Source organism: Rana temporaria, chromosome 3 (assembly GCF_905171775.1).
Source record: "Rana temporaria chromosome 3, aRanTem1.1, whole genome shotgun sequence".
Lineage (NCBI taxonomy): Eukaryota > Metazoa > Chordata > Amphibia > Anura > Ranidae > Rana > Rana temporaria.
Window position 1 is genome coordinate 126,073,244 of NC_053491.1, and position 27,388 is coordinate 126,100,631.

At 42.6% G+C, this 27,388-nt stretch overlaps 1 protein-coding gene across 1 annotated transcript in view; it reads right to left on the reverse strand.

Moving 5' to 3' along the window:
* The window catches only part of UPF2 (UPF2 regulator of nonsense mediated mRNA decay), a 102,034-nt gene that overhangs the window by 58,185 nt on the left and 16,461 nt on the right, over window positions 1-27,388 (reverse strand). Inside the window, 7 exon segments of the mRNA XM_040343392.1 lie at window positions 5,199-5,307; window positions 6,689-6,774; window positions 20,565-20,668; window positions 20,917-21,063; window positions 22,235-22,432; window positions 22,770-22,930; window positions 25,489-26,268. Of these exon segments, the coding sequence (XP_040199326.1) occupies window positions 5,199-5,307; window positions 6,689-6,774; window positions 20,565-20,668; window positions 20,917-21,063; window positions 22,235-22,432; window positions 22,770-22,930; window positions 25,489-26,268 (1,585 nt within the window).

Below are 27,388 nucleotides of genomic sequence, written 5' to 3' on the forward strand. Positions count from 1 at the left end.
GCCAACTGATTGCTGGATTGTTGGAGTACACTCGATTAGGAGCCAGTCCTTTGGATCTTGCCAGTCCCTGGAGCAGTCTTTTTTGGGAAGACTAAGTTTAAACATCCCTAGGCCCTATAAGACCGCTGCAAATCCGGTCTTCCTTTCTGGTAAGGAGATCCCATTCTCACTTATCCGGTGTCCTTTTCTGGTGGAGGATTTCCTATTTCAAACACATAAGATTACCCAAGAAGATTTATTTCACTTATGAACTTTTTCACTGAATTGGATGCTTTTTTATGTTTTACTCTTCAAACTTTCATATATAATTTTGTTGTCACTTATTAGTTCACCTTATACGATTAATTTTTGTATTTTCTGGTGGTCACTCATTCCACAGCGCTGTACTATCTCATGTTTTTTTAGTTTTTGGTTTACTATGGTAATTAGTACTGGCTGCTTATTTACATTTTCACGTGTTTTATCAATTATTTATATTTACGTTAGCGCAGTGTTTTTTTTCTGTTTAGACAGAAAAAAAAAAAACTTTTTCCCAAAACTTTAACACAATCCTCCTTTGAATGACAATTGCCTGGTCATGCAACTCTGTACCCAAGCAACATTTTTGTAGTTTTTTTTTTTTTAGAGGGATTTCTTTTGGTGGCATTTAACCACCACTTTTTTTTGCTAAAACAAAAAGAATCCCCCAGAAAAAGAGAGGTTTTAGTTTTCGGTTATATCATTTTGTAAATAAGTAATTTTTCTCCTTCACCGTGCGCTTATGAGTCTACACTGAGGGGCACTGATGAAGCAGCATTAATATGCGGCACTGATGGGCCCTGACAGGCATCACTGGTGGGGCTGCACAGATAATCATTGCACCGATTATCAGTGCAGAGGCCCTCACTGAGTAAAGCCGCTTATCGGTACTCCCCTCTTCGCACGCTATCAGTGTGAGAGGAATGCCAATAACTGGCACTCGGTTATGCGGTGTGTTTAAGCGACGCACCACAAATCGGGGCGTGCATAAGCGGCTGTTCTGAAGGATGTCATACGATGTCCACTCAGAACAATGAAACCCCCACCCAGCCATCAATCGGCTATAAGCCAGATGAGAACTGGTTAAAGGGTTGTAAAGGTTCGTGTTTCACCTTCATGCATCCTATGCATGAAGGTGAAAAAACACCTGGCTGTCACGGGCCCCCCAGCCCCTCCGTTTTACTTACCTGAACCTATTAACCTGCTGTGCGCGTCCCCTTCTCCACCGAGTCTGGCTGTTGATTGGATAGATTGACAGCAGTGGGAGCCAATAGCTGCGCTGCTATCAATCACATCGAATGACATGGCCGCCAGCTATACAGTTGGCATCTATGGACGCCCACTGTATGACACGGGACCGCGCCCGCCAACTAACCCCCTTGGGAAAGAGCTTCCTAGAGGGGGTTAGCTTTAGCGGGGAGGAGCCGAGACAGCCGCTGAGGGACCCCAGAACAGCAGGATTGGGGCCACTCTGTGCAAAAAGAACTGCAGAGTGGAGGCAAGTATAACATGTTAGTTATTTAAAAAAAAAAAAAAAGGAACCTATACACCCCTTTAAGCTCCGTTTTTATTATTAAATTTTTTATAATATTTACATATTTTTCAATAAAGCCTTGTATAGTATATACTACCTGGTCCAACCCTTTTGGGTTCCTTTCAGCCCTAGTTTGTAATTTGCTTCCTCTTGGCACCCACCTGGTTATTGATGTAGGCCACAGCTGTGGCATTGTCTCAGTGCCCCCTAATTGGGTATCTCTGAAGAATGGGTGCCCAATGGTGCAGGGACCGCTTTATCGCTCTAAGCTGCATTATGATGATGGGTTACAATGTTCCCTGAACGGTGATAGATTGGAACACTCACCATTGATTAGCATGGTAGAAGACTTCCCCTTTGTCATGTTTAGGTTAGAAATCTACTAGTGATAAATGAGTGTGTATTTCAGTGCCAGTATTAAATATCTGAAAATAAATCTAAAGCTGCTCCTCTGAAAAAAAGTACTATATACTTGATTGCAATAGTGAATGTGTGTATAGAGGGCGCTATACTACAATAAAGTGCCTGAAATTACCAATCCACAATACATATAGTGATAAATCGCAAATTAAAAGTGTATTCCAAAAAAAAAATAGATAGAGTCCCAATAATATTGTTCAAATTAATCCACCAACAGATTCTCTTGATAGCTTGTGAAGTAATTGTTGCTTATGCCTCGTTTCCACTGAGCGGATCGGTTCGGTACGGTACGCTTTTTTGGGTGTTTCCATTATGAAAGCGTGCCATAAAAGCGAACCGTACCGGACCATTCTGGGTCCTGCTTCAGATGTGGGGCCATAGAGAATGGAACGGTTCCATTAGGGCGGACCTACAAATACATCTCACTGATTGGTGGATGTGCTAGGCTTTTTTTCTAAACCTTGCATGGTCCGATTTGCAGTGGAAATGCTCTGCAGAATAGGACCGGTCCCATTCTAACCGCTCCATTCTTACTGACCCGAACCGATCCGTGCAGTGGAAACAAGGCATTAGAGTGATGTCATTCCTCCACCAAACATTAATGGTTGCCGTCACCCAAAGTCCTCAAAACTAAATGCGCTTACCAGAGCCACCTGACCTCTTTGATTAGATAGAGCTTTAGCAGGATTGTGCCTGCACACTTGCCAGAAAGAACAGGAAATTGATTAGATAACCTCTCCCTCGAATCCCCAGGTTAGATATTTAAGAAAATAGGAGGAAAACCCATCGCGTAATACTGTTTATTATATTAAAAATATTATAAAAAATCTATATATTTATTGGAATACACTTTTAGCACTAAGAATGGGGAAATGTGTATTCCAATAAATAAATATATAGATTTTTTATAATATTTTTAATATAAAACAGTATTACGCGATGGGTTTTCCTCCTATTTTTTTTATATATATCTAGCCTGGGGATCGGAGGGAGAGGTCATCGAATCAATTTCCTGTTCTTTCTGGCAAGTGTGCAGGCACAATCCTGCTAAAGCTCTATCTAACTTTCTTTCTAATCAAAGAGGTCAGGTGGCTCTGGTAAGCGCATTTAGTTTTGAGCACTTTGGGTGACGGCAACCATTAATGTTTGGTGGAGGAATAATATCACTCTAAGCAACAATTACTTCACAAGCTACAATTACTTCACAAGCTATCAAGAGAATCTGTTGGTGGATTATATTGAACAATATTATTGGGACTCTATCTATTTATTTATTGAAATCCACTTTTAGCACTATGAATGGCGAAATATATATAGAACATTTTTTATGGAATCGTCACATTTAACTAAATGTTAATTTGCTTTTTATCACTATATGTATTGTGGATTGGTAATATCAGGCACTTTATTGTAGTATAGCGCCCTCTATACACATTTTCACTATAGAAATCTACTAGAGCTGCACGATTAATCGTTAAGATTGCAAACTCGATTCAACCCCCCCCCTCACAAGCTTAACCCAACATTTCCTGATTCTACGTGACAAGTGCAGTGCTCAGAGCTGTAAAAAAAAAAAGCAGCCAATGTTTATCAACATTCTTCAGAGTTGGTAGATAGAGAAGAGATACAACTATGGGCTCTTTCACACGTCCGTTCAGTTTTTCAGATCAGTTTTTTTTTCATCAGTTGATCCGTTTTCCCATCAGTTTTTCGTCAGTTTTTCGTCAGTTTTTCATCAGTTTTTGCATCCGTTTTTGCATCCGTTTTTGCATCCGTTTTTGCATCAGTTTTTCCATCCGTTTATTCATCCGTTTTTTTTTTTTTTTGTTGGGCTTTTTACATAGAAAAACGGATGTTAGCGGAACGGATGATAAACGGATCATCCGTTAACGTCCGTTTTTCGTCCGTTCCGTTTTTTAGACGGAAGAAAAATAGGGTTTTCTTCCGTCCAAAAAAACGGAACTGAACGCAGACGGATGCTAACGGACGTTAGCGGATGCTCATCCGCTAACGGACGCTAGCCCATAGGGAAGCATTGCAGTCCGTTAACGGACGTCCAAAAAACGGACGAACGGAACGGACGTGTGAAAGAGCCCTATCTCTTGGTTCTTTTAGATCAAACTTGTGTGTGTAAAGGAGGTCAGTTTAACCACTTAAATACCAAACCTTTTTCTGACACTTGTTACTTAGAACCCCCAAACATTATAAAAACATTTTTTTAGTAGAGACCCTAGAGAATAAAATTGCGGTTGTTGCAATATTTTATGTCATACTGTATTTGCACAGCGGTCTTTCAAAATATTTTTTTTGGGGAAAAAAATAAATAAAAACAACACACAACAGTAAAGTTAGTCCAATTTTTGGTATAATGTGAAAGATCATGTTACACCACGAGAGTCGTAATCTTTATTCTAAGCAAAAGTGGTTAGAGGGAAAGGAAGCAAATGGCATGTCTGTTGCAGGGCAACAGGATGTTGTGCTGGAGAGGCCTTTAATGGAATAATGTGAAGGGCTTTGAAAAAAAAAGAAAAAAGTTACTGAAAAGAGAATATCAATGGGATGCCTCTGTAACCTCAAGGCCAGAGTGTGAGATTAGAGAGACAAGCTTGTTTTCTGGAGGAAAGACTTGCTTGGGCTGTGTCTAGAATATGGTCCAAGGCCAAAAAAAAGAGAAATCCCTCTTCAAAAGGATATAGGAGTGAGGTGCGTTTTACAGGCAGATTCAGCTGTCCAGGCTTTTAGCCATAAGATTCTGCGCATATAGACAGAGGTCAGGGCCATTCTAGATATCTGTGTCATGACATTCTACGGTATCAATGATAATGCTTATAATTGCTCCACCAAAGCACAGTCCTAGAAGACAGAATGCTGTTGGTTGTTCACTGCCCAAGTTAAATTAACAGTTGGACAGAAATTGCAGTAATAGCTGGTTGCAGATCGGGGCATGAGAGAGTAAAGTGAACCTTTAATAGTATCTTAAAATATTCTGCCAGCAGAACCTTGGCATGAAGAAACATCTTCAAATAGTTACAGTAAGATATCCAAGATAGATGGCAGCGGCTACTATGAGAACAGTCTACCTTTTTGTGAACACTCTTTCCACTGCCAACATCAACTCATGTCTGACTAGACACCCACATATATACACACACACACACACACACACACACACACACACACACACATATGCAAAACCTTTAAAAACAAACTGGAAACTCCAACTTACATGAAATCGGAAGTCCCCTTTTAACATGGAACAAAGGTCTTCTGCCACATCAGACATGCATGGGTGCAATGTGGCAACCAATCGTGCGTAAAATGGCAACAGATCCAATCTAATAAAGAACAAGAGGTGGTTATCAAAATAGTTTTTATTATCCAGCAAACAAAGATATTTTGTGTTGTCTAAGGGTAGGATTATTTTCTAGAACATCTACCTTACATGTCACAAATAAGGGCTATGTGGTGCAAGTGTGCAATGAGGTTTGGATTTGAAACAGGCAAGTATATCAAGTATAGAACATTTTACACAAACATTTAAAAAAAAAAAAGCCATCCACACAGTCAAAATAAAACTTGGCATATGAAGTGTTAGGCCCCTCTCACACGTGCGGACCGTATGTCCGCTTTTTCAACCATCCGTTTGCGGATGAAAAATGGACTTACATTGGTCCCTATGGGATTGCGGGTGTCAGCGGATGAACATCCGCCGACACCTGTAATCCTCCACCTCCGCAAACATCCGATTTTGCAGATGGAAGAAGATCCTATTTTTTCTTCCGTCTGCGGATCGGATCGGATGAACACGGACATCTGGTCCATGTTCATCCGCTCCCCCCATAGGGGAGAGCGGAGAAAAGACAGGGCGGTCCCTGCACAGTGTGCGGAGACCGCTCTGTCATCCGACGGCTCAGCGGGGATATACGGAGCGATCCCCGCTGAGCTTACGGACATACGGAGGCGGATCATTACTGATCCGCCCCGTGTGAAAGGGCCCTTACCCTTCGAAAGTTGATTTGCCAAAACAAAAGCCAGTGAAAAAACATGAACATCTTTCATCAGTTTGCAGAAAAAATAAAATAAAAATGCAGCTCCCTAAAAATTTACCTTGAGTGCCCATTCACATTGCAATATGGTGCGAGAAAACCTGCAGTCTGTGTGCGCTTCCCGCACTGTGTTCCAAGCACACTGCAGGGTTCATCTGCTGCAGGGGTCAATAGATTCCTAACGACACTCCAAACACATCGCAAAATGCAGAGTTTGTCTGAACTGGATCGCACGGTACCCAGCATACCATGTGATCCAGTTGCAGTGCGTTTTTCAAACGAGTGCATGCACTACTTTTGGTGCAATACAGTGCGATTTCAGCCCACTCAAATGAATAAGCGGGAAAAAATAAAAATATCACACTGAAATCAGAGTCGCCGCACAGGAACTTGGAACACGTTTCCGTGCCTGTGTGAACTGGCACTTACAAGCCCTTGAAGCCTTTATCCCCCTTTTAGTCTGATTACAGCTCAACTCCAGACAAATGGCTAAACCCACAGTTGAAATACAAATATTTTGGACCAGTTTTATTGGCCAAATGATTTGTATTTCTGTCTAGCAATTCTGGCGTTTCATACACTTCTGTCAGACAGCACTGTCAGGAAGATGTTATTTTAGACAATGTATAGAACCTTACAGGCTCACTAACATTTTACACTTAAATATTACCTTTGCCTAGGAACAATAAAAAGAGCTCGAACCAGTTTCCTTCGGTTCGCTTTGGTGTTCATATTCATGCAGAAATCCATTGCAGCCTGAAAAATTCAACATGAAACCATGTCAAGGTTTGTTGAAGGTATGAATTCTTAGCAAAAATAAACAGTAAAAAAAAAAAAAATATATATAATATTATATATATATATATATATATATATATATATATATATATATATATATATATATACACACACATATATATATATATATACACACACACATATACATACACACATTATATATATATATATATATATATATATATATATATATATATATATATATATATATATATATCAAACAAAACTAGAGAACAAAGATAGCACTAAAGCAAAAGGAATTCCCTTGCATCTAAACGCTGGTTAAAGAAAAAAAGAAGGGTAGCATCTTAGAACAAACATTCAATCTAAAAAACAGATCGGATATATTATTTGTTAGTTAATAGTGGTGCTAATGCCAAGAGGGACTCCCTGAATCAAGAAAAACCCTTCATCTTCAGAAAAGGGTCATTGCGGCACATAGCTTTCAATAAAGTAGGGCTGTTACAGATAAAAAAAAAATTGTGTTCGATAAATCGCTTTTTTTTTTTAATCGACTAATTTTGATAAATTATAACGCACATACATTTTTCGGATCACCACCATATATAGTCCCCACTGTAATATCCACAGACATCTCCCCCACTGTAATATGGTCCACATCTCCCCCACTGTATAGGAAGATTGGTGCTTGCTTAGTCTTACCAGAGAAGCCGGCCGAACACAAGCAGTTGAGGCCGGGTGATGACGTCAGCGCGCCGCTCTAGGCTTACCTATGCCGCCGCCGGGTGGACCAAGACGGCCGCCACTCAGGGAGCTAGGCCGAAGCTGTGGCCTTTCCTATGGCCGAGGAAGCAGTGGAGCTCCGTGGATCACGTGGTGTGCCGATCTGCATATGGTGACCCGTTCGGATCACGGATCATGTACGATCCGTTGCATCACTAGTACCGAATTTTGATCTAATTTTTTTTTACGATTAATCGAGGAATTAATCGTTAATTTCCGCAGCCCTACAATAAAGCAATGCTGACTTTCTACCTCAGAACACTTTTGTGATAAACTACTTGTAAGGCTCTGTCAGCAGCACTGGTGTGGTGAGGGTTTCTACCTGGTACACCCTAAATATGTGTCAAAAGCAGGTGGCACAGTTGGTGCACCGCAAGGTGCTACCTACTCAACAAGGGTTGGCAAGAGTGTCTTGCTGGTCAGTAAGGGAACTTCTGCACTAGGTGGACAGCATTTGGCCTTAAATTAAGACAATTAAAGGGTTACTAAATCCGGCAATATGAAAAATAATCCATCCGCCCCCCACGCATAGTGTACAGAGTTTTTTCCTCTCTCACCAGGACCAGATCACGTGGTGGAAAAACTCCAGAGAGATAAAACTGGCAATGGACACACAGGCAGTGAAAGATTATTATTAGATCAAGGACTGTCAACACTGGAAATGAAGCAGTAAAACAAGTCGCATTCTGCACATTCTCAGCACCTGTCTGTCTTTGTCACTGTATAGAGAAGACAAATCTGAAGTGTGTGAGCGCCACCTTTCTAACTTTATCCTACATTTCCTGCATCTGCCCATCCTACCTCCTGTCCCTGGTATAGCCTTTAATAAGCCCCACAACCACAGGGTTTGACAAATTTGCTTGGAATCTAGGAGCCAGCTAAAAAAGTTAAGAGCCAGAAAACGTGCCCCGTCCCGACGAGCTTGCGCGCAGGAGCGAACACATACGTGAGCAGCGCCCGCATATGTAAACGGTGTTTAAACCACACATGTGAGGTATCGCCACGATCGGTAGAGCGAGAGCAATAATTCTAGCTCTAGACCTCCTCTGTAACTCAAAACATGCAACCTGTAGATTTTTTTCAACGTCGCCTATTAAGATTTTAAAGGGTAAAATTTTGTCGGCATTCCACGACGCAATTTTAAAGCGTGACATGTTGGGTATGAATTTACTCGGCGCAACATTATCTTTCATAACATAAAAAAAAAAAAAATGGGGATAAAACTTTAAAGTGCGCTTGTAAGACCGCTGCGCAAATACGGCGTGACAGAAAGTATTGCAACGATCGCCACTTGTAATGCTTAACTTGTAATACCAATGGCCACCACCATATGGCGCCAGCTTACACATCTGGTGGTAATACCAACGGCTCACCTCAGATGGAGCCAGCTCACAAAAAAAAAATGTTCTTTTTTTGCCCCCCTTCCAAGCCAAGTCGCCAGGACCCTATTTCTAGTCGCCATGGCGGCCTGGCGCCCGGGATTTATCGAGCCCTGCACAACCATAATAGATCAATATGAACCTTGACCCTGAAAAGTTCTGGATAACGATACTGTACACCACCATGATTTTAGACTCTTGACTACGGTCCATTATTGACCTGTTATTTTTATTTTATGTCAATGCCATAGATTTGTATTTCCCTGTAATAGATTGTTCAGAAATTAAATATATAATTTCTATTTTTTTTATAGGTTCATCTACAGCCTTGTTCATTGAACAACCTAGAATAAAAAATTGTTTTTGGAAGATACTGTAAATCTGAATAATAGGTATTCACGGAAACCCAATTACCTACAGTATGTGAAGATATACAGTCTGACTGAACATACTTGGCATCCCATGAATCCATTGCTATACAGGACCAATAAGTATTCTACAAAGTCAGATTTTACATTTTGTAAAATTAAACGATAATATATAGTGGTTTAGTACCCATTTTATCGTTTAAAGCAGGGTTCGACAAACCCGGGGCGCTAGGTCACAATTGCGACTAGAATTAGCGACCTGTCGCGGCACAGCTAGGGTATCCCGTGTCTCCATGCACCCCAGCCGTGCAATCACATCGGGCAGGCCGGTAATTGAGGCTGCGGCTTTGCGGCCTTCTGCAGGCCTATGCTTCCTTCTGTGATCTGGTGCCTTCTTGTGATGGCCGTTGGTATGACAAGAAGAAAACCAGCAATGCTAATGGTGCTTCCTGCCTGCCCATCTCCTTCCCAAAGTGGAGAAGAGAAGGAAGTGTTTGCAGCAGTCATCTGGCGCATTTTGCCTAATGGTTAGGTGGCTGGTTAGCTTCATATAGCCTTTTTTTTGTAATAGCTTATTATAGTAAGTAATTTTTTAAGCAAGTAATAATTTTCTAGCAAAAAAAAAAAATTGACTTAGAACCCCCAAACATTATATATTTGTTTTCCAACACCCTATAGCAGGGATAAGCAATTAGCGGACCTCCAGCTGTTGTCAAACTACAAGTCCCATCATGCTTCTGCCTCTGGGTGTCATGCTTGATGCTGTCAGTCTCGCTATGCCTCATGGGACTTGTAGTTTGGCAACATCTGGAGGTCCGCCAATTGCTTATCCCTGCCCTATAGAATAAAATTGGCGGTCATGGTAATACTTTCTGTAACACCATATTTGCGCAGCAGTCTTAAAAGTGCACTTTTTTTGGAAAAAATACACTTTTTTTATTAAAAAAAAAAATAAGACAGCAACGTTAGCCCAATTTTGTGAAAGATAATGTTACGCCTACGCTTTCGATATCCAACATGTCACACTTTGCGTCCGCTCGTGGAATAGCGACAAACTTTTACCCTTTAAAAAAAAATTGTACAGTTTCCATGTTTTGAGTTACAGAGAAGGTCTAGGGCTAGAATTATTGCTCTCGCTCTACCAATTGCGGCAACACCTCACATGTGTGTCTGGCTCCTAGATTCCAAGCAAATTTGTCAAGCTCTGGTTTAAAGTAGAACTATAGGCAATTTCCCCCCCCCCCCCCCATTTTGGACAGAGCAAGGGAGGGTTTTAACCCATCAGGTTTTTGTTCACCATCTCTGTCCCATTGTGGAGATTTGCCTTCACTTCCTGTCCCATAGCCAAACAGGAAGTGAGAGGAAATATCTTGAAACAAAGGGAATTTCTTGGGGACCCCTAGGTCCTTGAAACTTGTATCATCATTGGAGGATTCTCGCACTTACTTTTCTGGGGACAACCCAAAATGTAGTGTATTCTTTTAGGCCCCTTTCACACTACTGCGACTTCAAAGTCCTGGGATTTCAGGGAATGCATGTGTAAGTGGGATCAAAAAATTGGACCAAAGTAGTGCAGGGACTACTTTGAAGTCGTACTAATATGAATGGTTGTCATTGGAAATCATGGGAAACGACTCATGCTACTTTGCCATCACAAATTGTGGGACAAGTTGTATAAGTGTGAAAAGGGCCTTACTCTTACCTTTCAATGGAGAATGGTGAACAGGACAAATAGAGAGGATAAATATCCTTTACCACTTCAGCCCCGGAGGATGACCGGGCCACTTTTTTGCGATTCAGCACTTCGTCGCTTTAACCACTTAAGCCCCGGACCATATTGCTGGTCAAAGACCAGGCCACTTTTTTGCAATTCGGCACTGCGTCGCTTTAACCGACAGTTGCGCGGTCGTGCAACATGGCTCCCAAACAAAATTGGCGTCCTTTTTTTCCCACAAATAGAGCTTTCTTTTGGTGGTATTTGATCACCTCTGCGGTTTTAAGTTTTTGGGCTATAAACAAAAATAGAGCGACAATTTTGAAATAAAATTAAGATTTTTTAATTTTTGCTATAATAAATATCCCCCAAAAATATATATAAAAAAACATTTTTTTCCTCCGTTTAGGCCGATACGTATTCTTCTACATATTTTTGGTAAAAAAAAAAAAATGGCAATAAACGTTTATTGATTGGTTTGCGCAAAAGTTATAGCGTTTACAAAATAGGGGGTATTTTTATAAATATTTTTTTTTTTTTTACTAGTAATGGCGGCGATCAGCGATTTTTTTTTTTTGGTACTGCGACATTATGGCGGACACTTTTGACACAATTTTGGGACCATTGGCATTTTTATAGCGATCAGTACTAGTGGCCTGCGCGAGAGCCGACGTTATACTACGTGCTCTCGTTCAGGGGAGCCGACCTGCCGCCGTAAAACGACGGCGGCTGGTCGGCAATCAGCTAAAGGGGTTGTAAAGGTTCGTTTTTTATTTTCTAAATAGGTTCTTTAAGCTAGTGCATTTGTTGGTTCACTTACCTTTTCCTTCGAATTTCCCTTCTAAATGTTTGTTTTCTTTGTCTGAATTTCTCACTTCCTGTATCTCCTCAGTAAGCTTTCCATCATCCGAGCCGTGGAAAGTCATTTAGAACAGCTTACTGAGGAGGAACAGGAAGTGAGAAATTCAGACAAAGAAAACAAAGAAAAAAAAAAAACAATTTAGAAATGAAATTGAAGGAAAAGGTAAGTGAACCAACAATGCACTAGCTTAAAGGAACCCATTTAGAAAATAAAAAACAAACCTTGACAACCCCTTTAAAGCCATCCACTAAGAAACTAAAGATACATGGGAAATCTTCCAAGTATCTGCTCACCTCAGTATTCCCAATAGTAGGGTCTCTTTCTCATGCCGCGGGACTACAACTTAAGGCTTTGGCACACTCCTACAGATTCCCCTTAAAATGCAAATTCATAAAATCCCCAGAAGACCTTAAAAGCGTAGTTACACCCAAAAATGGAACTTCCGCTTTAAAGCGGATGTGCCACGGGAACAAAATATTAAAAGCCAGCAGCTACAAATACTGCAGCTGCTGACTTTTAATATTAGGACACTTACCTGTCCTGGAGTCCAGCGCCGATCGCAGCAGGGCACGAGCGATCGCTCGTCACCCTGCTGCTCCCCCCTCCATCCACGGTGAGGGAACCAGGAAGTGAAGCGCTGCGGCTTCACTGCCCGGTTCCCTACGGCGCATGCGCGAGTCGCGCTGCGCCCGCCGATTGGCTCACACGCTGTGTGCTGGGAGCCGAGTGTTCCCAGCACACAACGGGCGAAAGACGGGATGTGACGGAATGCCCGTCTTTTGCCCGTAGCGTGTGGCCGGAAGTGGGTGCAAATACCTGTCTTTAGACAGGTATCTGCACCCCCCTCCCCCCTGAAAGGTGTCAAATGTGACACCGGAGGGGGGAGGGTTCCGATCAGCGGGACTCCACTTTAGGGTGGAGGACCGCTTTAAGTGCTGGTGACCCTCTGACATGCCACATTTGGCATGTTTTTTTTGTGGGGGGGTACCCTGTTTTTACAGGCACCCAGCTTCCACTTCCTCCCGTCGCGGCAAGATTACCCCTCCCCCTCCTTGCAATCTTCTGAGACACGTCACAGGTCACAGAACATTTCCCAGCCATTCACAGCGTGCAGGACGGTGCAGTGAAGCCACAGCCAGGCGCCCACAGTTAGAACGCTGGTGCCGCGGAGAGGAGCGGGGCTTTGTGCGCCTGCATTGCTGGAACATGGGACAAGTCAGTGATTATTAAAAGTCAGCAGCTACAAACTTTTAAATGGGTGGAACTCTGCTTTAAGATCACAAGAAAGCCTTGTTTGTCCTCCAAAAAAAAAAATGATATGTATCAATTCTGTATCATAAGAAATTACAAAGTTATAGCCTCGTGAATAGACACATAGTGGAAATGTGAAAATATAGCCTGGTAGGGGGCAAACAGGTGTGAGAGAGATGAAGTGGTTGATAAGGACACTAAGCCGAAGCTTCCCTGAATTCCAGGACCAGGTCCACTGAAACAGTGAGTCTTAATGAAATAAGAAACTGCTAAAAAGGCATACAGTACTGCTTTTTTTACTGAACCCACTTTCCATGTGGTACTGCTATGCAAACCTTTTTGGCAGAATGAGTCCAATTCACATTAAATTAGAAAAAACACCTTGAAAAAAGGATGAAATGAGGATGCACAACAATTGAGGATGTTGAGGGGGATGCCATATCCAAATCCTGTAATGTTAAGAGCAGAGGACTCAGGAAGCGATAAAACCCGACCCTTGGGTTCCTCAGGAGTCGATTCCTCAAGTATTCTTCTACATTCCCTTCCCCTGAAAAATTCTCATGCTCCTTTACTTTACTAGTAATCTGGGGGGTTCCTCCTCCAGAAAGCTTCCACTTGCTACCAGGACAGTCCAAGCCAGAAAATATTCCAGAAAGCTGGTATTATAAAACCAGCAAATGCAGATAAGAATTAACCAAGTACAAAGTAACTGGAGGAAGGTGCCCCAGAAGTAGTGGGAAGACCAGATAAGTGGAGTCAGAGTTGCGCTAAACGAACTGATCCCCAGGCGATACTGTGCAAGGGGGGCTGCGTTCAGGTTCCTCCGTCGAATAAAAATACCTAGGACCCCTCACCCCCTAAATCAGCTGCTCTCAAACCATCACCGAGACATGGCCTGCAGACAGTAATAATAGAACCCTTAGTGAGAACCAGTGGTCCAAGTCAGCTGAGAGAAGGCATTGTGCAAAAATTTCACTTCACTCGTGATGTCCTGCTAATACTGCACATACGGACAAAACTGGCTGCAAGTGAAAGCAGGCGGCAGAAAAAACACTCTGCCTTCTACATTTGGCGCCAGGAAGCAAAAAAAAAAAAAAAAAAAAAAAAATAAAAGAAAACCTTCTGGTTGACAAATGAGGGTGTCACTCCCATTGACAACACTTGCATTTAAAGCCTTTACTAGGGGTTGTTACCAGTCCTCTATTTCCCGCACTAGGAAGAAGCGGCCATTACTATTGCAGAGGCTGAGGCTAAAGCGCAGACTTTGGAAACCCAGTATGTTCTCTCCCGAAACCCGGTCACATATCTTGACATGCAAGCAGCGTACCGGGAGGTGATGCTTCTCAGGGTGACGAAAGACAAAAAAAACAATTAGCGCAGTCAAAGCGCCATCTTTGAGCAGGGGGTGGGGAAACGGACGGCTTTTGGTCTGGTTAGCTAAAGAACAACCACCTCCATTGCTAGACTCCGTAATGCCAGTGTCGAGTCTGTGGTTGACCCTAAAGCCATAATGCTCAATTTGCTTCCTATTATAGCGGCCTGTACTCTTTCACAGCAGACTACTCTGAGGGGGAGCTGAATTCCTTCTTGGATTAGGTCACCTTTCCTACCCTTACTGATGTAGCTCGTGAGCACCTTGATGATACTGCGACTGTAGAGGAGGTTCAACAGGCCTTGGATGACCTGCAGGTGGAAGACTCTAGTCTAGTCTAGAGTGGATGGAATTCCCCCGGAATTCCATAAGAGTATGGAGAACAGCCAACACCTAAATTGCATGGAATGTTGGTTAAATGTCTAGCAGAGGGGATCCTGGCGGCGTCTATGGCTGACGCGGTCATAGTGGCAATACCAAAACTGGGTAAGGACCCTGAGCAGTGTACCTCCTACCGGCCTACCTCCCTGCTTAACGTTGACGTTAAAGCACCAAGATCCTGGCTAGGAGAGTGAATGAGGTTATCCATACCTTGGTGCATGATGACCAAACTGGATTCATGCCGGGCAAAGGTACGGATATTAACCTGCGGAGGCTGTACACAGTTCTGGGTTCTAGAAACCACCTTGCCGACTCTGATGCAGTGACCTCCCTGGATGCTGAAAAAACATTCGAGTGGAATGGGTCTATCTATGGGAGGTCCAGCTTCGATTTGGCTTTGGCCATAAATTTATCTCTTGGGTGAAGGCCCTGTACAACTCCCCACGAGCTAGAGTACGCACCGGGTCGACTCTTTCATCCCCCGTCTTCAAAGGGGTACTAGGCAGGGCTGTCCGCTTTCTCCGGCGCTTTTTGCGCTAGCTATAGAACCAATGGCGATCCTCCTACGTTCCTCACAGGCGGTTCGTGGCATCTCGATAGGCCCAGTAGAAAATAAAATTTCCATATATGCCAACGATGGCCTTCTGTACCTTAGCGATACTACAACCTCCCTGAGGGAGGCTCTCACAATTATTAACAACTTCGGCAGGTACTCGGGCATTCGTGTTAATTGGGCAAAGTCTTCCCTGTTTGCACTAAACTCCTCGTTTGACAAGTTGCCAGCGGACACCCCACTGCAACGAGTCTCTCAGTTCAAATATTTAGGAGTAGTAATACAAAGAGACCTCTCCCAATTCATCCCTCTTAACTTAACTCCGGTGCTTTCCTCCCTGACTCAGAGATGCGCTGCATGGAAAACACTTCCCCTCACCCCAGTAGGGAGGGTTAATTTGATTAAAATGTCCGTGCTGCCCAAATTTATGTAGCTCTTCAGACAAACCCCGGTTCACATCCCACACTCGTTTTTTTGGAAACTTGATAATCCTTGTAAACTTGGTGGAGTCCCCAGAATTGTGAAAGGTAAGCTGCAAACTGCCAGTTACTCTTGGAGGCCTGGCATTACCCCGTTTTGTCAAGTATTATTGGGCAGCGGTCCTTGAGACGGTCCGACGGTGGCTGTCTGAGGAGCAAGCGAATCCTGCTGGGCTCCTAGCCAGAACTCCGAAACCGGATACATAGGGGTCCCAGATCCAACCCAAATATCACCCCATCCATGCGTGTCACACTTCGGGTATGGGAAACAGTGAAGGCTAAAACAGAGACACCCAATAGCTGGGCCCCAAACACTCCACTATGGGGGGGAATCCGAGACTACCACACTTTCAGTCCATTCTGGACCCTGTGATATGGGCCAGATTTGGTATCAAAACGCTGGCGGACATTGCCTCTGCGGATGGACTATACAAGTTTGACGCTCTCAAGGGTAAGTATGGTCTGCTTAAATCATATGTTCTTCAGGTAAATACAGCTCCGACACGCCTACCAGTCTCAATCCCCTGGTCATGTCCGTGATGGTGTCCAATGGTATTGAACGGATGACTGAAAGGGAGGTATTCAGCAATACCTCCCCCTCATGATTTCCGCCAGGGATAGGTTTACTCAGCTTAAGTTTATACACCCAACATACGACTTCGCGGAATGCCTGGCCAGGATGTATCCTGACAGAAGTGCACTCTGCCCTAGGTGTGCTTCAGAAACGGGTTCCTTCTTCCATGTTATATGGTCCTGCCAGAGGGTCCAAATCTTCTGGGAGAGGGTGGTTGCCAACATTAACTCCAGGGTTTGACAAATTTGCTTGGAATCTAGGAGCCAGTTAAAAAAGTTAAAAGCCAAAAAAACGCACCCCGTCCCGCCAAGCTCGCGCGCAGAAGCGAACACATACGCGAGTATCTCCCGCATATATAAACGGTATTCAAACCACACATGTGAGGTATCATCGCGAATGGTAGAGCGAGAGCAATAATTCTAGCCCTAGACCTCCTCTAACTCAAAACATGCAACTTGTAGAATTTTTTAAACATCGCCTATGGAGATTTTAAAGGGTAAAAGCTTGACGCAATTCTACGAGCGGACGCAATTTTGAAGCATGACATGTTGGGTATCAATTTACTCAGCGTAACATTATCTTTCACAATATAAAAAAAAATTAGGCTAACTTTACCGTTGTCTTATCTTTTTATTTAAAAAAATTGCATTTTTCCCCCAAAAAAGTGCACTTGCAAGACCGCTGCGTAAATACAGTGTGACAGAAAGTATTGCAACGACCTCCATTTTATTGTCTAGGGTGTTAGAATAAAAAATATATTTAATGTTTGGGGGTTCTAATTAGAGGGAAGGAGATGGCAGTGAAAAACACATTAGAACTGCTGTTTTGCTGCTTGTAATGTAACTACTTGTAATGCCAACGGCAACAGATCACAGAAGGAAGCCTAGGCCTGCAGAAGGCCGCGGCCTCAATTACCAGCGGGTGCAGGCCCGCCGCGATCGCGCCGGCTGGTAATTGAGGCCGCGGCTTTGCGGCCTTCTGCAGGCCTAAGCTTCCCTGGGCGCCAGGTCACAATTTCTTGTTGCAGGTGCGACCGGGCGCCCAGATTTTGTCGAGCCCTCATTAACTCCGTAGGCAAACTTAGAGTCCCATGCGACCCGCTACCACTACTACTAGGTATTTTTGACACCCTAGGAGACGTCACAATCTAAGAAATTATTTGTATTCTATATGGCCTTCTACGCTAGGAAAGCGATCCTCCTGAAATAGAAGGATCCCCCCCAACGATGTCACAGTGGAGAGCCCTGATAGTTGCTGCCCTACCTCTATACAAACCGATTTACCTGGGACATAACGGCCCCAAAAAATTTGATAGGATCTGGGCAGCGTGGATCCGAGAGAGGCAGCTGGCTTTGGAGTAGGGTTTGGAGTCAGGTCTTGCACAGCATAGGGCAGATAACGCTGTGAACGTCAGGGAAGTCCCCCCCCCCCCTTCCTACCAGGGTATTGCCATGAGTGTAACATAGCTGCTATCTGGGTCCTAACTCACCTAGGCCCAAACTCTTACCTTCACTGGTCTGGGGGTCCTGTCCTGTAAGGGTCCACACTTGTGGCCTTTACCTGTAGGGGACTACCTCATTGCTCTTCTACGCTCTCCGGGTATTACGATTAAGAGGATTATGTAATGTTGGTTTTGTTTATAAGACTTTGGCTAATATCTCTTGTTTTCGTTACTGTTGCTCCATGTTTGCAGTATGCTTAGTATATGAAACTGACTTACTGAACTGACTATGGCTATTGCTTGATGACTCCTTATTTGTGTTATACATACAGTGGGGATCGAAAGTTTGGGCACCCCAGGTAAAAAATGTTATTAATGTGCATACCGAAGCCAAGGAAAGATGGAAAAATCTCCAAAAGGCATCAAATTACAGATTAGACATTCTTATAATATCTCAAAAAAAAGTTAGATTTTATTTCCATCATTTACACTTTTAAGATTACAGAAAACAAAAAAATGGCGTCTGTAAAAGTTTGGGCACCCTGCAGAATTTATAGCAGGCACTACCCCTTTGCAAAGCTGAGACCTGCCAGTTTCATGGATTGTTCTCAATCATCGTCTGGGAAGACAAGGTGATGTCAATCTCAAAGGTTTTAAATGCCCAGACTCATCTAACCTTGCCCCAACAATCAGCACCATGGGTTCTTCTAAGCAGTTGTCTAGAAAACTGAAACTGAAAATAGTTGACGCTCACAAAGCTGGAGAAGGCTATAAGAAGATAGCAAAGCGTTTTCAGATGTCAATATCCTCTGTTTGGAATGTAATTAAGAAATGGCAGTCATCACGAACAGTGGAAGTTAAAGCAAGATCTGGAAGACCAAGAAAAACATCAGACAGAACAGCTTACAGGATTGTGAGAAAAGCAATTCAAAACCCACGTTTGACTGCACGATCCCTCCAGAAAGATCTGGCAGACACTGGAGTTGTGGTACACTATTCCACTATAAAGAGATACTTGTACAAATATGGTCTTCATGGAAGAGTCATCAGAAGAAAACCTCTTCTACGTCCTCACCACAAAAATCAGCGTTTGAACTTTGCAAATGAACATATAGACAAGCCTGATGCATTTTGGAAACAAGTTCTGTGGACCGATGAGGTTAAAATAGAACTTTTTGGCCGGAATGAGCAACGGTACGTTTGGAGAAGAAAGGGCACAGAATTTAATGAGAAGAACCTCTGTCCAACTGTTAAGCATATGGGTGGATCAATCATGCTTTGGGGTTGTATTGCAGCCAGTGGCACAGGGAACATTTCACGAGTAGAGGGAAAAATGGATTCAATAAAATTTCAGCAAATTTTGGATGGTAACTTGATGCCATCTGTGAAAAAGCTGAAGTTAAAGAGAGGATGGCTTCAACAAATGGATAATGATCCTAAGCACACCTCAAAATCCACGGGGGATTACATCAAGAGGCGTAAACTGAAGGTTTTGCCATGGCCTTCACAATCTCCTGACCTCAACATAATTGAAAATCTATGGCTAGACCTTAAGAGAGCAGTGCGTGACAGACAGCCCAGAAATCTCAAAGAACTGGAAGACTTTTGTAAGGAAGAATGGGCAAAGATACCTCAAACAAGAATTGAAAGACTCTTGGCTGGCTACAAAAAGCATTTACAAGCTGTGATACTTGCCAAAGGGGGCAGGCAGTACAAGATATTAACGCTGCAGGGTGCCTAAACTTTTGCAGACGCCATTTTTTTTGTTTTCTGTAATTATGAAAGTGTAAATGATGGAAATAAAATCTAACTTTTTTTGACATATTATAAGAATGTCTAATCTGTAATTTGATGCCTTTTGGAGATTTTTCCATCTTTCCTTGGCTTCGTTATGCACATTAAATACAAATTTTTACCTGGGGTGCCCAAACTTTCGATCTCCACTGTATATACTGTCGACAATGTACCACAGCTTTTGTTTATTTTGTTTAAAATAAACCTTTTTTTTATTAATTTTTTTTACATAAAAAGGAGCCCACAATACAGTCCGTCTCACAAGCACAGATTAAAGGAAACACCAAGGCACTCACCATTCCATACTGCATGACCCTTCAGCGGTCCACAAGGGCCTTTAGGGTCTCGACTTACCAGCTGGGGATCACTGCCCTAAAACTGTATCGCACAATGTCGGTCCACAGGAGTCACAGGACAATACATCATTGCATAGGATCCTCTCCTGCACAGTCCAGTGCCAACCACTGACAATACAGGCCTTCTCTGCACGTCTAGTGCAGGGTCCTGGTATCATTCCTCTGAGCCTTGTAAGCCATAAGCAAGGGATTTGTAAGAGTTGGTCTCCTAATCCCAGATGGAACAATTGACAAGCTAGTTATTTTTCCTGCAGACCCTGAACAGACTTTACCATCACCTAATATACTAGCAAAGAAACTGGAGCCTTGCCAAGCTGGGAGGGGTTATGCCTAGGAGGGGTATTTCCTGTCTTTTTTGTCAGTTTCCATTCACCAGAAGTTGGCCTCATTACCCTACTGTAATGGGTATGAAGATACCCTGTATCCTGGGATGTTCAAGAAAAAAAAAAAAAAACAATTATACAGTTCTTTCAAAATTACCTTATCTATTAGATCCCGATTGACACAATTAGGCAACTGCTGTATAAATGCATCCACTATCAGCTTCAAATGAGAGCCAGTGCTTGCTTCTTCATCTTCTTGCTCTGTTGCAGCAAAAATTTAAACAATAATAAAAGTTTGAATGCACAATTTTGAAATCTTTAACCCACCCTCATCGGCAATCCTTTCATTAATGTTCCTTAGCCCCGTGGTGGGGGGGAACAATAACCTAGATTTCAATGTTAAACTAGGAGCCTGTAAAAATGCAAATCTGACATGCATACCATTCCATATTGTTTTGTTCAGGTATTGTCATTTATGTTTTTTGTCTGCTTTCTAAAAACAGTCTCACCTTGTTCATCGAGGAGCTTTTTAGTTAAGTCTTCAGCCTCCTCTATACCTTCCAGCTCCATGGGATCATCATTTATTTCCAAAGCCTCCAACTCCAGTTCAAGTTCTTCTGTTGTGGACACCTCTCCTTCTTTGCAGTCTTTGGAATCTGCTAAAATACAACATGGCATCCACTTAAGACAGTAAATCTTAATAAGATCAGTTTAAAAGACAACCTGTCAGGATGTTTATTACCAGGCACAGCCAAACTCCATCCAGCATTCAATGTGGCCCCTGTTAAAGGGGTTGTAAAAGGTAAAAAAAAAAAAATCCCTAAATAGCTTCCTTTACCTTAGTACAGTCCTCCTTCACTTACCTCATCCTTCGATTTTGCATTTAAATGTCCTTATTTCTTCTGAGAAATACTCACTTCCTGTTCTTCTGTCTGTAACTCCACACCGTAATACAAGGCTTTCTCCCTGGTGTGGAGAAAGCCTCTTGAGGGGGGAGGGGGCGAGCAGGAGTGTCAGCACGCCCACTAACACACAGCTCCTTTCTCTATCTGCAAAGTAGAGAGGGTCCTGACCCTCCTGCTCGCCCCCTCAAGAGGCTTTCTCCACACCAGGGAGATAGCATAGGGGGTTTTGGCACAGTACAGATGCCAAAAATGATGGAGCAAGAATATAAGTGTAAATTGTCGGGGGGGGGGGGCTACAAATTAATCCAGACTTAAAGGGTCACTAAAGGAAAAACATTTTTTAGCTGAAATGACTGTTTACAGGGCATAGAGACATAATAGTTAACTGATTCCTTTTAAAAATGATTAAAAATAGATAAAAAACAATCATATAATGTGCCTGCAGTGTAGTTTTGTTTTTGCTGTTGTTTGCTGGTTCTCTGATGTACAGAGAGCCAATAGAGGGCAGTCAGCCAATAGAGAGCAGTGATACTTTGTCTAAAACTCCTCAGCACCAATCCAGTTTCGTTTTACACACAGTAATCACACCTCCTTGATTAGTCACCACCGTGAGAAATCTCCCAGTACTGTGGTTATCAGGAAACAGGCAACCAGGAAGTGTCCAGAACAGAGAGGATTTACAGCAACGTCAAAGCAAAAACGAACAATGAGGACATGAAACCAGGACTGCAGTAAGGTAAAGGAAGCTATTTAGCTAAAAAAAAAATTCCTTTAGTGACCCTTTAAAAAAAGCTGCATCTTAAAATGTTTTAGGTTTATACAAGATTTGTTTGGTGGTTAAATACCTTGGCATATCAGAGTTAAGCTAATGCATACAAAGTCTACTTCAAAAAGTCATTTGTTCAAACTATGCGAATGTTACCCTTTGTATCATCCTTTCCAATGTCCTTGCTTTGAGTGCTTCTTTCATTGTCCTTGAACAGAATCGCAGGGACAAATGCTTTAAGGTCAATCAAGTTTTCATAGAAGTTGCGAGCATCTTCATCTTCCCATATGCCTCCTTCCAAGTCAAACTCGCCAGGTTTTCCAGGTGTGAATATATCAATGCCAGGTCCGTGCTCTGCAAAAGATGATTAAAACCAAGTTAGAAAATATTAGCAAGAGGCAGAGGCAAGGAAAAATGGAGATGGATAGCAATCTAATTCCCTGCCATTTTCTTGTGCAGGCTGAGAAATAAAAGACAACACAGGGTTGGCTACTACAAGTAGAATCAATGTTTTTCTTTAAATTATTTTCTACAAAAGTATACCAGTCAAGAAGGACAAAAAAACAAGTCTAAATATTTACTGCACTTGACAACTTACATAATTGATCACAAATCAAAAAATAAATAAAAAATAAGGTATGAACATTGAGATTTTTCCTAGCAAAAGATCATAAGATTTGTCATGATTTACCTTCTGTTACAGGCTTGTCTTGAGGAAGCTCAGGCATATTTTCATCCAGAAGATCGGCGAGAGACTGAGAATTTGCCAGTAATTTCTGATAAGACGTTGCAAATTCCTCATATTGCTTGTGTCTGTCTTCACTCAGCTCCCCCTTGGTGTGAAGGATGCGCCTAAGCCGATTAAAAAAAAAAATATATGTATTTATATTCACATCCCCAACAATTTGTATTTAGAAACAGAAGACAGGCAATACACAATAGCCTCATTTAAGGTGGCCACAAAATGTACAGTAATATCATTAAAAAGGGTCGATATACATTACAAATTTGATTGTATGGTTTACACAATTTCCTTTAAAATTTATTAAAATTGTCATGTGAAATAAATTAAAACAATCTAATCTCAACCAAGTCAGGCAGCCCCTTGCACTACAGTTGTTAGAGGACTAAACTGGAGTGCATAATAGGTTTGGATATCTATGGCCTCATATACAAAAAAAAAGGGTTTAAAAACATAATGCAACGCAACCACCGATGGTTGTTTTTAGCATGAATTTATGCACTGGCATGCATCTTTTTCCGATTAGCAGGGAAAAAAAACAAACATACTGTAATTGGAATGTAATGTGAATTGTTTGCATCAAGCATGCAAAGATCTGTGAGCATCCGATGTTAAAAGGCGAATACTCCTTACTAACTCTACCTGGTTAATTTTCTATCAATACCATCAATCTCCTCATTCAGAGATCAGTCAGATCAATGACCTTGCCAACTAACCCTTAAAGGGGTTGTAAAAGTACAATTTTTTTTCCTAAATAGCCATCTTTACCTTAGTGCAGTCCTCCTTCACTTACCTCATCCTTCCATTTTGCTTTTAAAATGTCCTTATTTCTTCTGAGAAATCCTCACTTCCTGTTCTTGTCTGTAACTCCACACAGTAATGCAAGGCTTTCTCGCTCGCCCTCTCCCTTGGACTACAGGAGAGTCAGGCACTCTCTACGTAGCAGATAGAGAAAGGATCTGTGTTAGTGGGCGTCCTGACTCTCTTGTAGTCCAAGGGAGGGGGCGAGCACGACACTCCACACCAGGGAGAAAGCCTCACATTACTGTGTGGAGTTACAGACAGAACAGGAAGTGGGGATTTCTCAGAAGAAATAAAAGGACATTTAAAAGCAAAAATCGAAGGATGAGGTAAGTGGAGGAGGACTGCACTAAGGAAAAAAAAAATTACCTTTACAACCCCTTTAAGTGTTTTTTTTATTCAACATTCCAATAGCAGGCATGCCCCAGGAGCTAGCATATTGTGCAATCCTAATAGCTGTACAATGCAACTCTTGGAAAATTAATTAGTAGATATGGATTTAAAATGCCATGTGTATTGTCAAATTAGCATATTTGTGGAAATCAACTCTCTGCTGAACAAACTATTCCACACATTTCCTTCCAACCTAAAATTGCCTCCATTTTCCTTAAAGGAAGCTAGCCCCTCATACCATATTTCATGTTACACATATATTTAAAAAGGTGTAACATAGAACAGTCACACTCACTCTTCAAAATGTGACAACAATCAATACAAGCTATTATATGCTCAGTATGTAGGGAACCTGTGAAGATAGCTTACTTGTTTTCAACCATGCAGGCGCTCGATTTTTGTGTTTCCTAATTAGTCACTAGGACTGAACTCCTTGTTTTGGCTCTTAGGTGGGATGAGAGTTCTGGAGCTTGCGCCATTTCCATTTTCACCATACACGCTTAGCACTTGCCTCTCCCAAAAGACTTAAAGGGTTGTAAACCCTCATGTTTTTTCACCTTAATGCATAGGATGCATTAAAGTGGATGGCCACTGAAAAAAAGAAATATTAAAAGCCAGCAGCTACAAATACTGCAGCTGCTGACTTTTAATATTAGGACACTTACCTGTCCTGGAGTCCAGCGCCATCGGCAGCAGAGGACGAGCGATCGCTCGTCACTCTGCTGCCCCCCCTCTTCATTGGCCGCACGAGGATGAAGTCATTTCTGTGCAAGAGTTCCATCTTCCCAGCTCACAGGATATATGCCGGAAAGCAAATTGAGACATTACATGTCTACTTTACAATAAACAGACAGTCTGCTTGCTTAAAAAGAAAACTTTAGTTCTGGTTAAAGGGGTTGTAAAGCCTCATGTTTTTCCACCTTAATGCATCCTATGAATTAGGTGAAAAAACACCTTGCATTCTCCAGCCCCCCTGAGCCCCCATTTTATTTACCTGAGCCCCAAACTTCCGTGGGCGCGATCCTGCGTCATTCTCCCCATGGCTTCTCAGCTTTTCATTGATGGATTGATAACAGCGCAGCCATTAGCTCCCACTGCTGTCAATCAAATCCATTGACGCGGCCGCCGAGGGGCGGGGCCGAGTCATACACTATGTACGCTGAGTATATGGTATGACACGGGAGCGTGCCCACAAGGTAACCTCCTTGGGAGATAGCTTCCCAAAGGGGGTTAGCTATTGTGGGGAGGAGCCGTCGTGGGACCCCAGAAGAGGACAATCGGGGCCACTTTGTGCAAAACGAACTGCACAGTGGAGGAAAGTATGACATGTTTGTTATTTTATTTTTATTAAACCTTGAACGTATAGTATCACTTTAGGGTGCACAATCTTCTGAGCTGAGTGACACTAAACCAAGGTGAAGGCAATGTGTATGTAAAATCTATAGAAAAGTCTCTATGGCTGTTTCCAACTCACCTGTTCTGGCGTTCTATGTTTTGTAGTTCCCGATGGTCCCTTTTTAGGTGCTTTGTAAGGGAAGTGAAGTATTCCTTCATCAAATTCTGGAAAGGCTGTTGTTTCTCTGGGCTTATGATCTCACTTGGGGGAAAGTTGAGACCAAATTTCTCAGATGCATGTTTAACTTTTCTGGGAACTAAACCTGCGATATCATCGCCGCAGTGACGGCAGAAACTTATAATTACAGACACATGAGTATGAGACTCCCGATCGGCATTAATGATATTCTTCAGCTGCTCATAAATTAAAGAGAGCCCTTCCTTGTCAGTGAAGATCCCAATGATAGTTAACTCGGCAATGAAACGCAAATCGGTTCTAAGTTTGGTTATATTGGGAGTTTTATCCTCTTTCCGAGCCTCAAAATGCTTCTTCCATACCTGAAGGAGAGACTGAGCAAAATCTGCATACCGCTGGTGAAACAGAGAACACAGATGGACTGCACAGTTTACATCAGAAATTTTTAGTTTTGCTTCAACGATGGAAGCGGCAGCTTCTGCTATGTATTTGCTTAGGTTAAGGCCATTGAAATCATGAGATAAAGAATCTCTTTGCTGCTCAGTAATGGTTTTAAGCTTCTTCACAAAGGCAGTGTTTTTCTTGAGGCTGGAGTCCAGTTTACTAAAGAAATGCTCTTCAGGTCGGTGTTCAGGAGCGCCTTGATTCTTGCCTCGAAGTTCTTTTCTGGCCAGATGTCGCTCCCAGGCTTCTTGGTGCAGCTGATGTGCTTCTTCCTTCTCTCTGCACAGAAGTAAACACAACAATTTACAATTCTCTTTATAAGCAAGTTGGACAAGTGCAGTATGTGAAACAATTTTACTGAAAATGACACTTTGTTACATTGGAAATGGCATACTCATATTCAACATTCATCAAACATGGAGGAGAAAAAACACATGCATCAGGAAGATACACCTGCAGTGATTATTCGGGGAATGTCACATCGGATTTTAAGTACCAGATTAAAAAAAGTCCAACTGTAGTATTGTTTCCCAAGCCTGTTCCTACCCTGTTCTTAAAAAAAAAAGAGAAGAGCAAAAAAAAAATAAAGTGATGGAAAGATTTAAAAAGGGGTTGCAAATGTTTGTTTTTTTATTTTCTAAATAGGTTCCTTTAAAAAAGCATCACAAAAGATATTATATATTTTTTTTAAATAGCAAACATGTTATACTTACCTCCACTGTGCAGCTCGTTTTGCACAGAGTGACCCCGAACCTGTTCTTCTGGGGTCCCTCGGCGGCTGTCTCTGGTCCTCCCCACAAGGACTCAACACCTTCATGCGAGCGTGGTGTTGAGTTCTTGCGGGGGCGCTCCCATGATACAGCCGTCGGCCATAGCTGCTCACTGTATCACTCTCGCTTTCAATCCATCCACTGCAACCAATCAACGGCCAGCCTGAGCGGCAAAAAGGATGTCGGGGGCAAGCACGGGACTTTCGATAGGTCAGGTAAGTATAAACGGGGGGGGGGGGGGCTCGGGGGCCGATATTGTCGGATGTTTTTTCACCTTCATGCATAGAATGCATGAAGGTGAAAAAATTTACCTTTACAACCCCTTTAAGCTAGTGCATTGCTGGTTCACTAACCTTTTCTTTCAAATTTCCCTTCTAAATGTTATTTTTCTTTGTCTGAATTTCTCACTTCCTGTTTCTCCTCAGTAAGCTTGCCCCCATCATCCGAGCCGTTCTAGCTGGGGGTTAGTCAGCCAGAACAGCTTACTGAGGCCGAAAAGCCACGACCTCAATTACCGACGGACACGGCGGGGGAAGTGGGGGCGCACGGAGACACAGGATACTGTGTCTCCGTGCTCCCCCACCGAACCCGCCGCGCGATCGTGGAGGGTCCGAACCAGCAATTGAGGC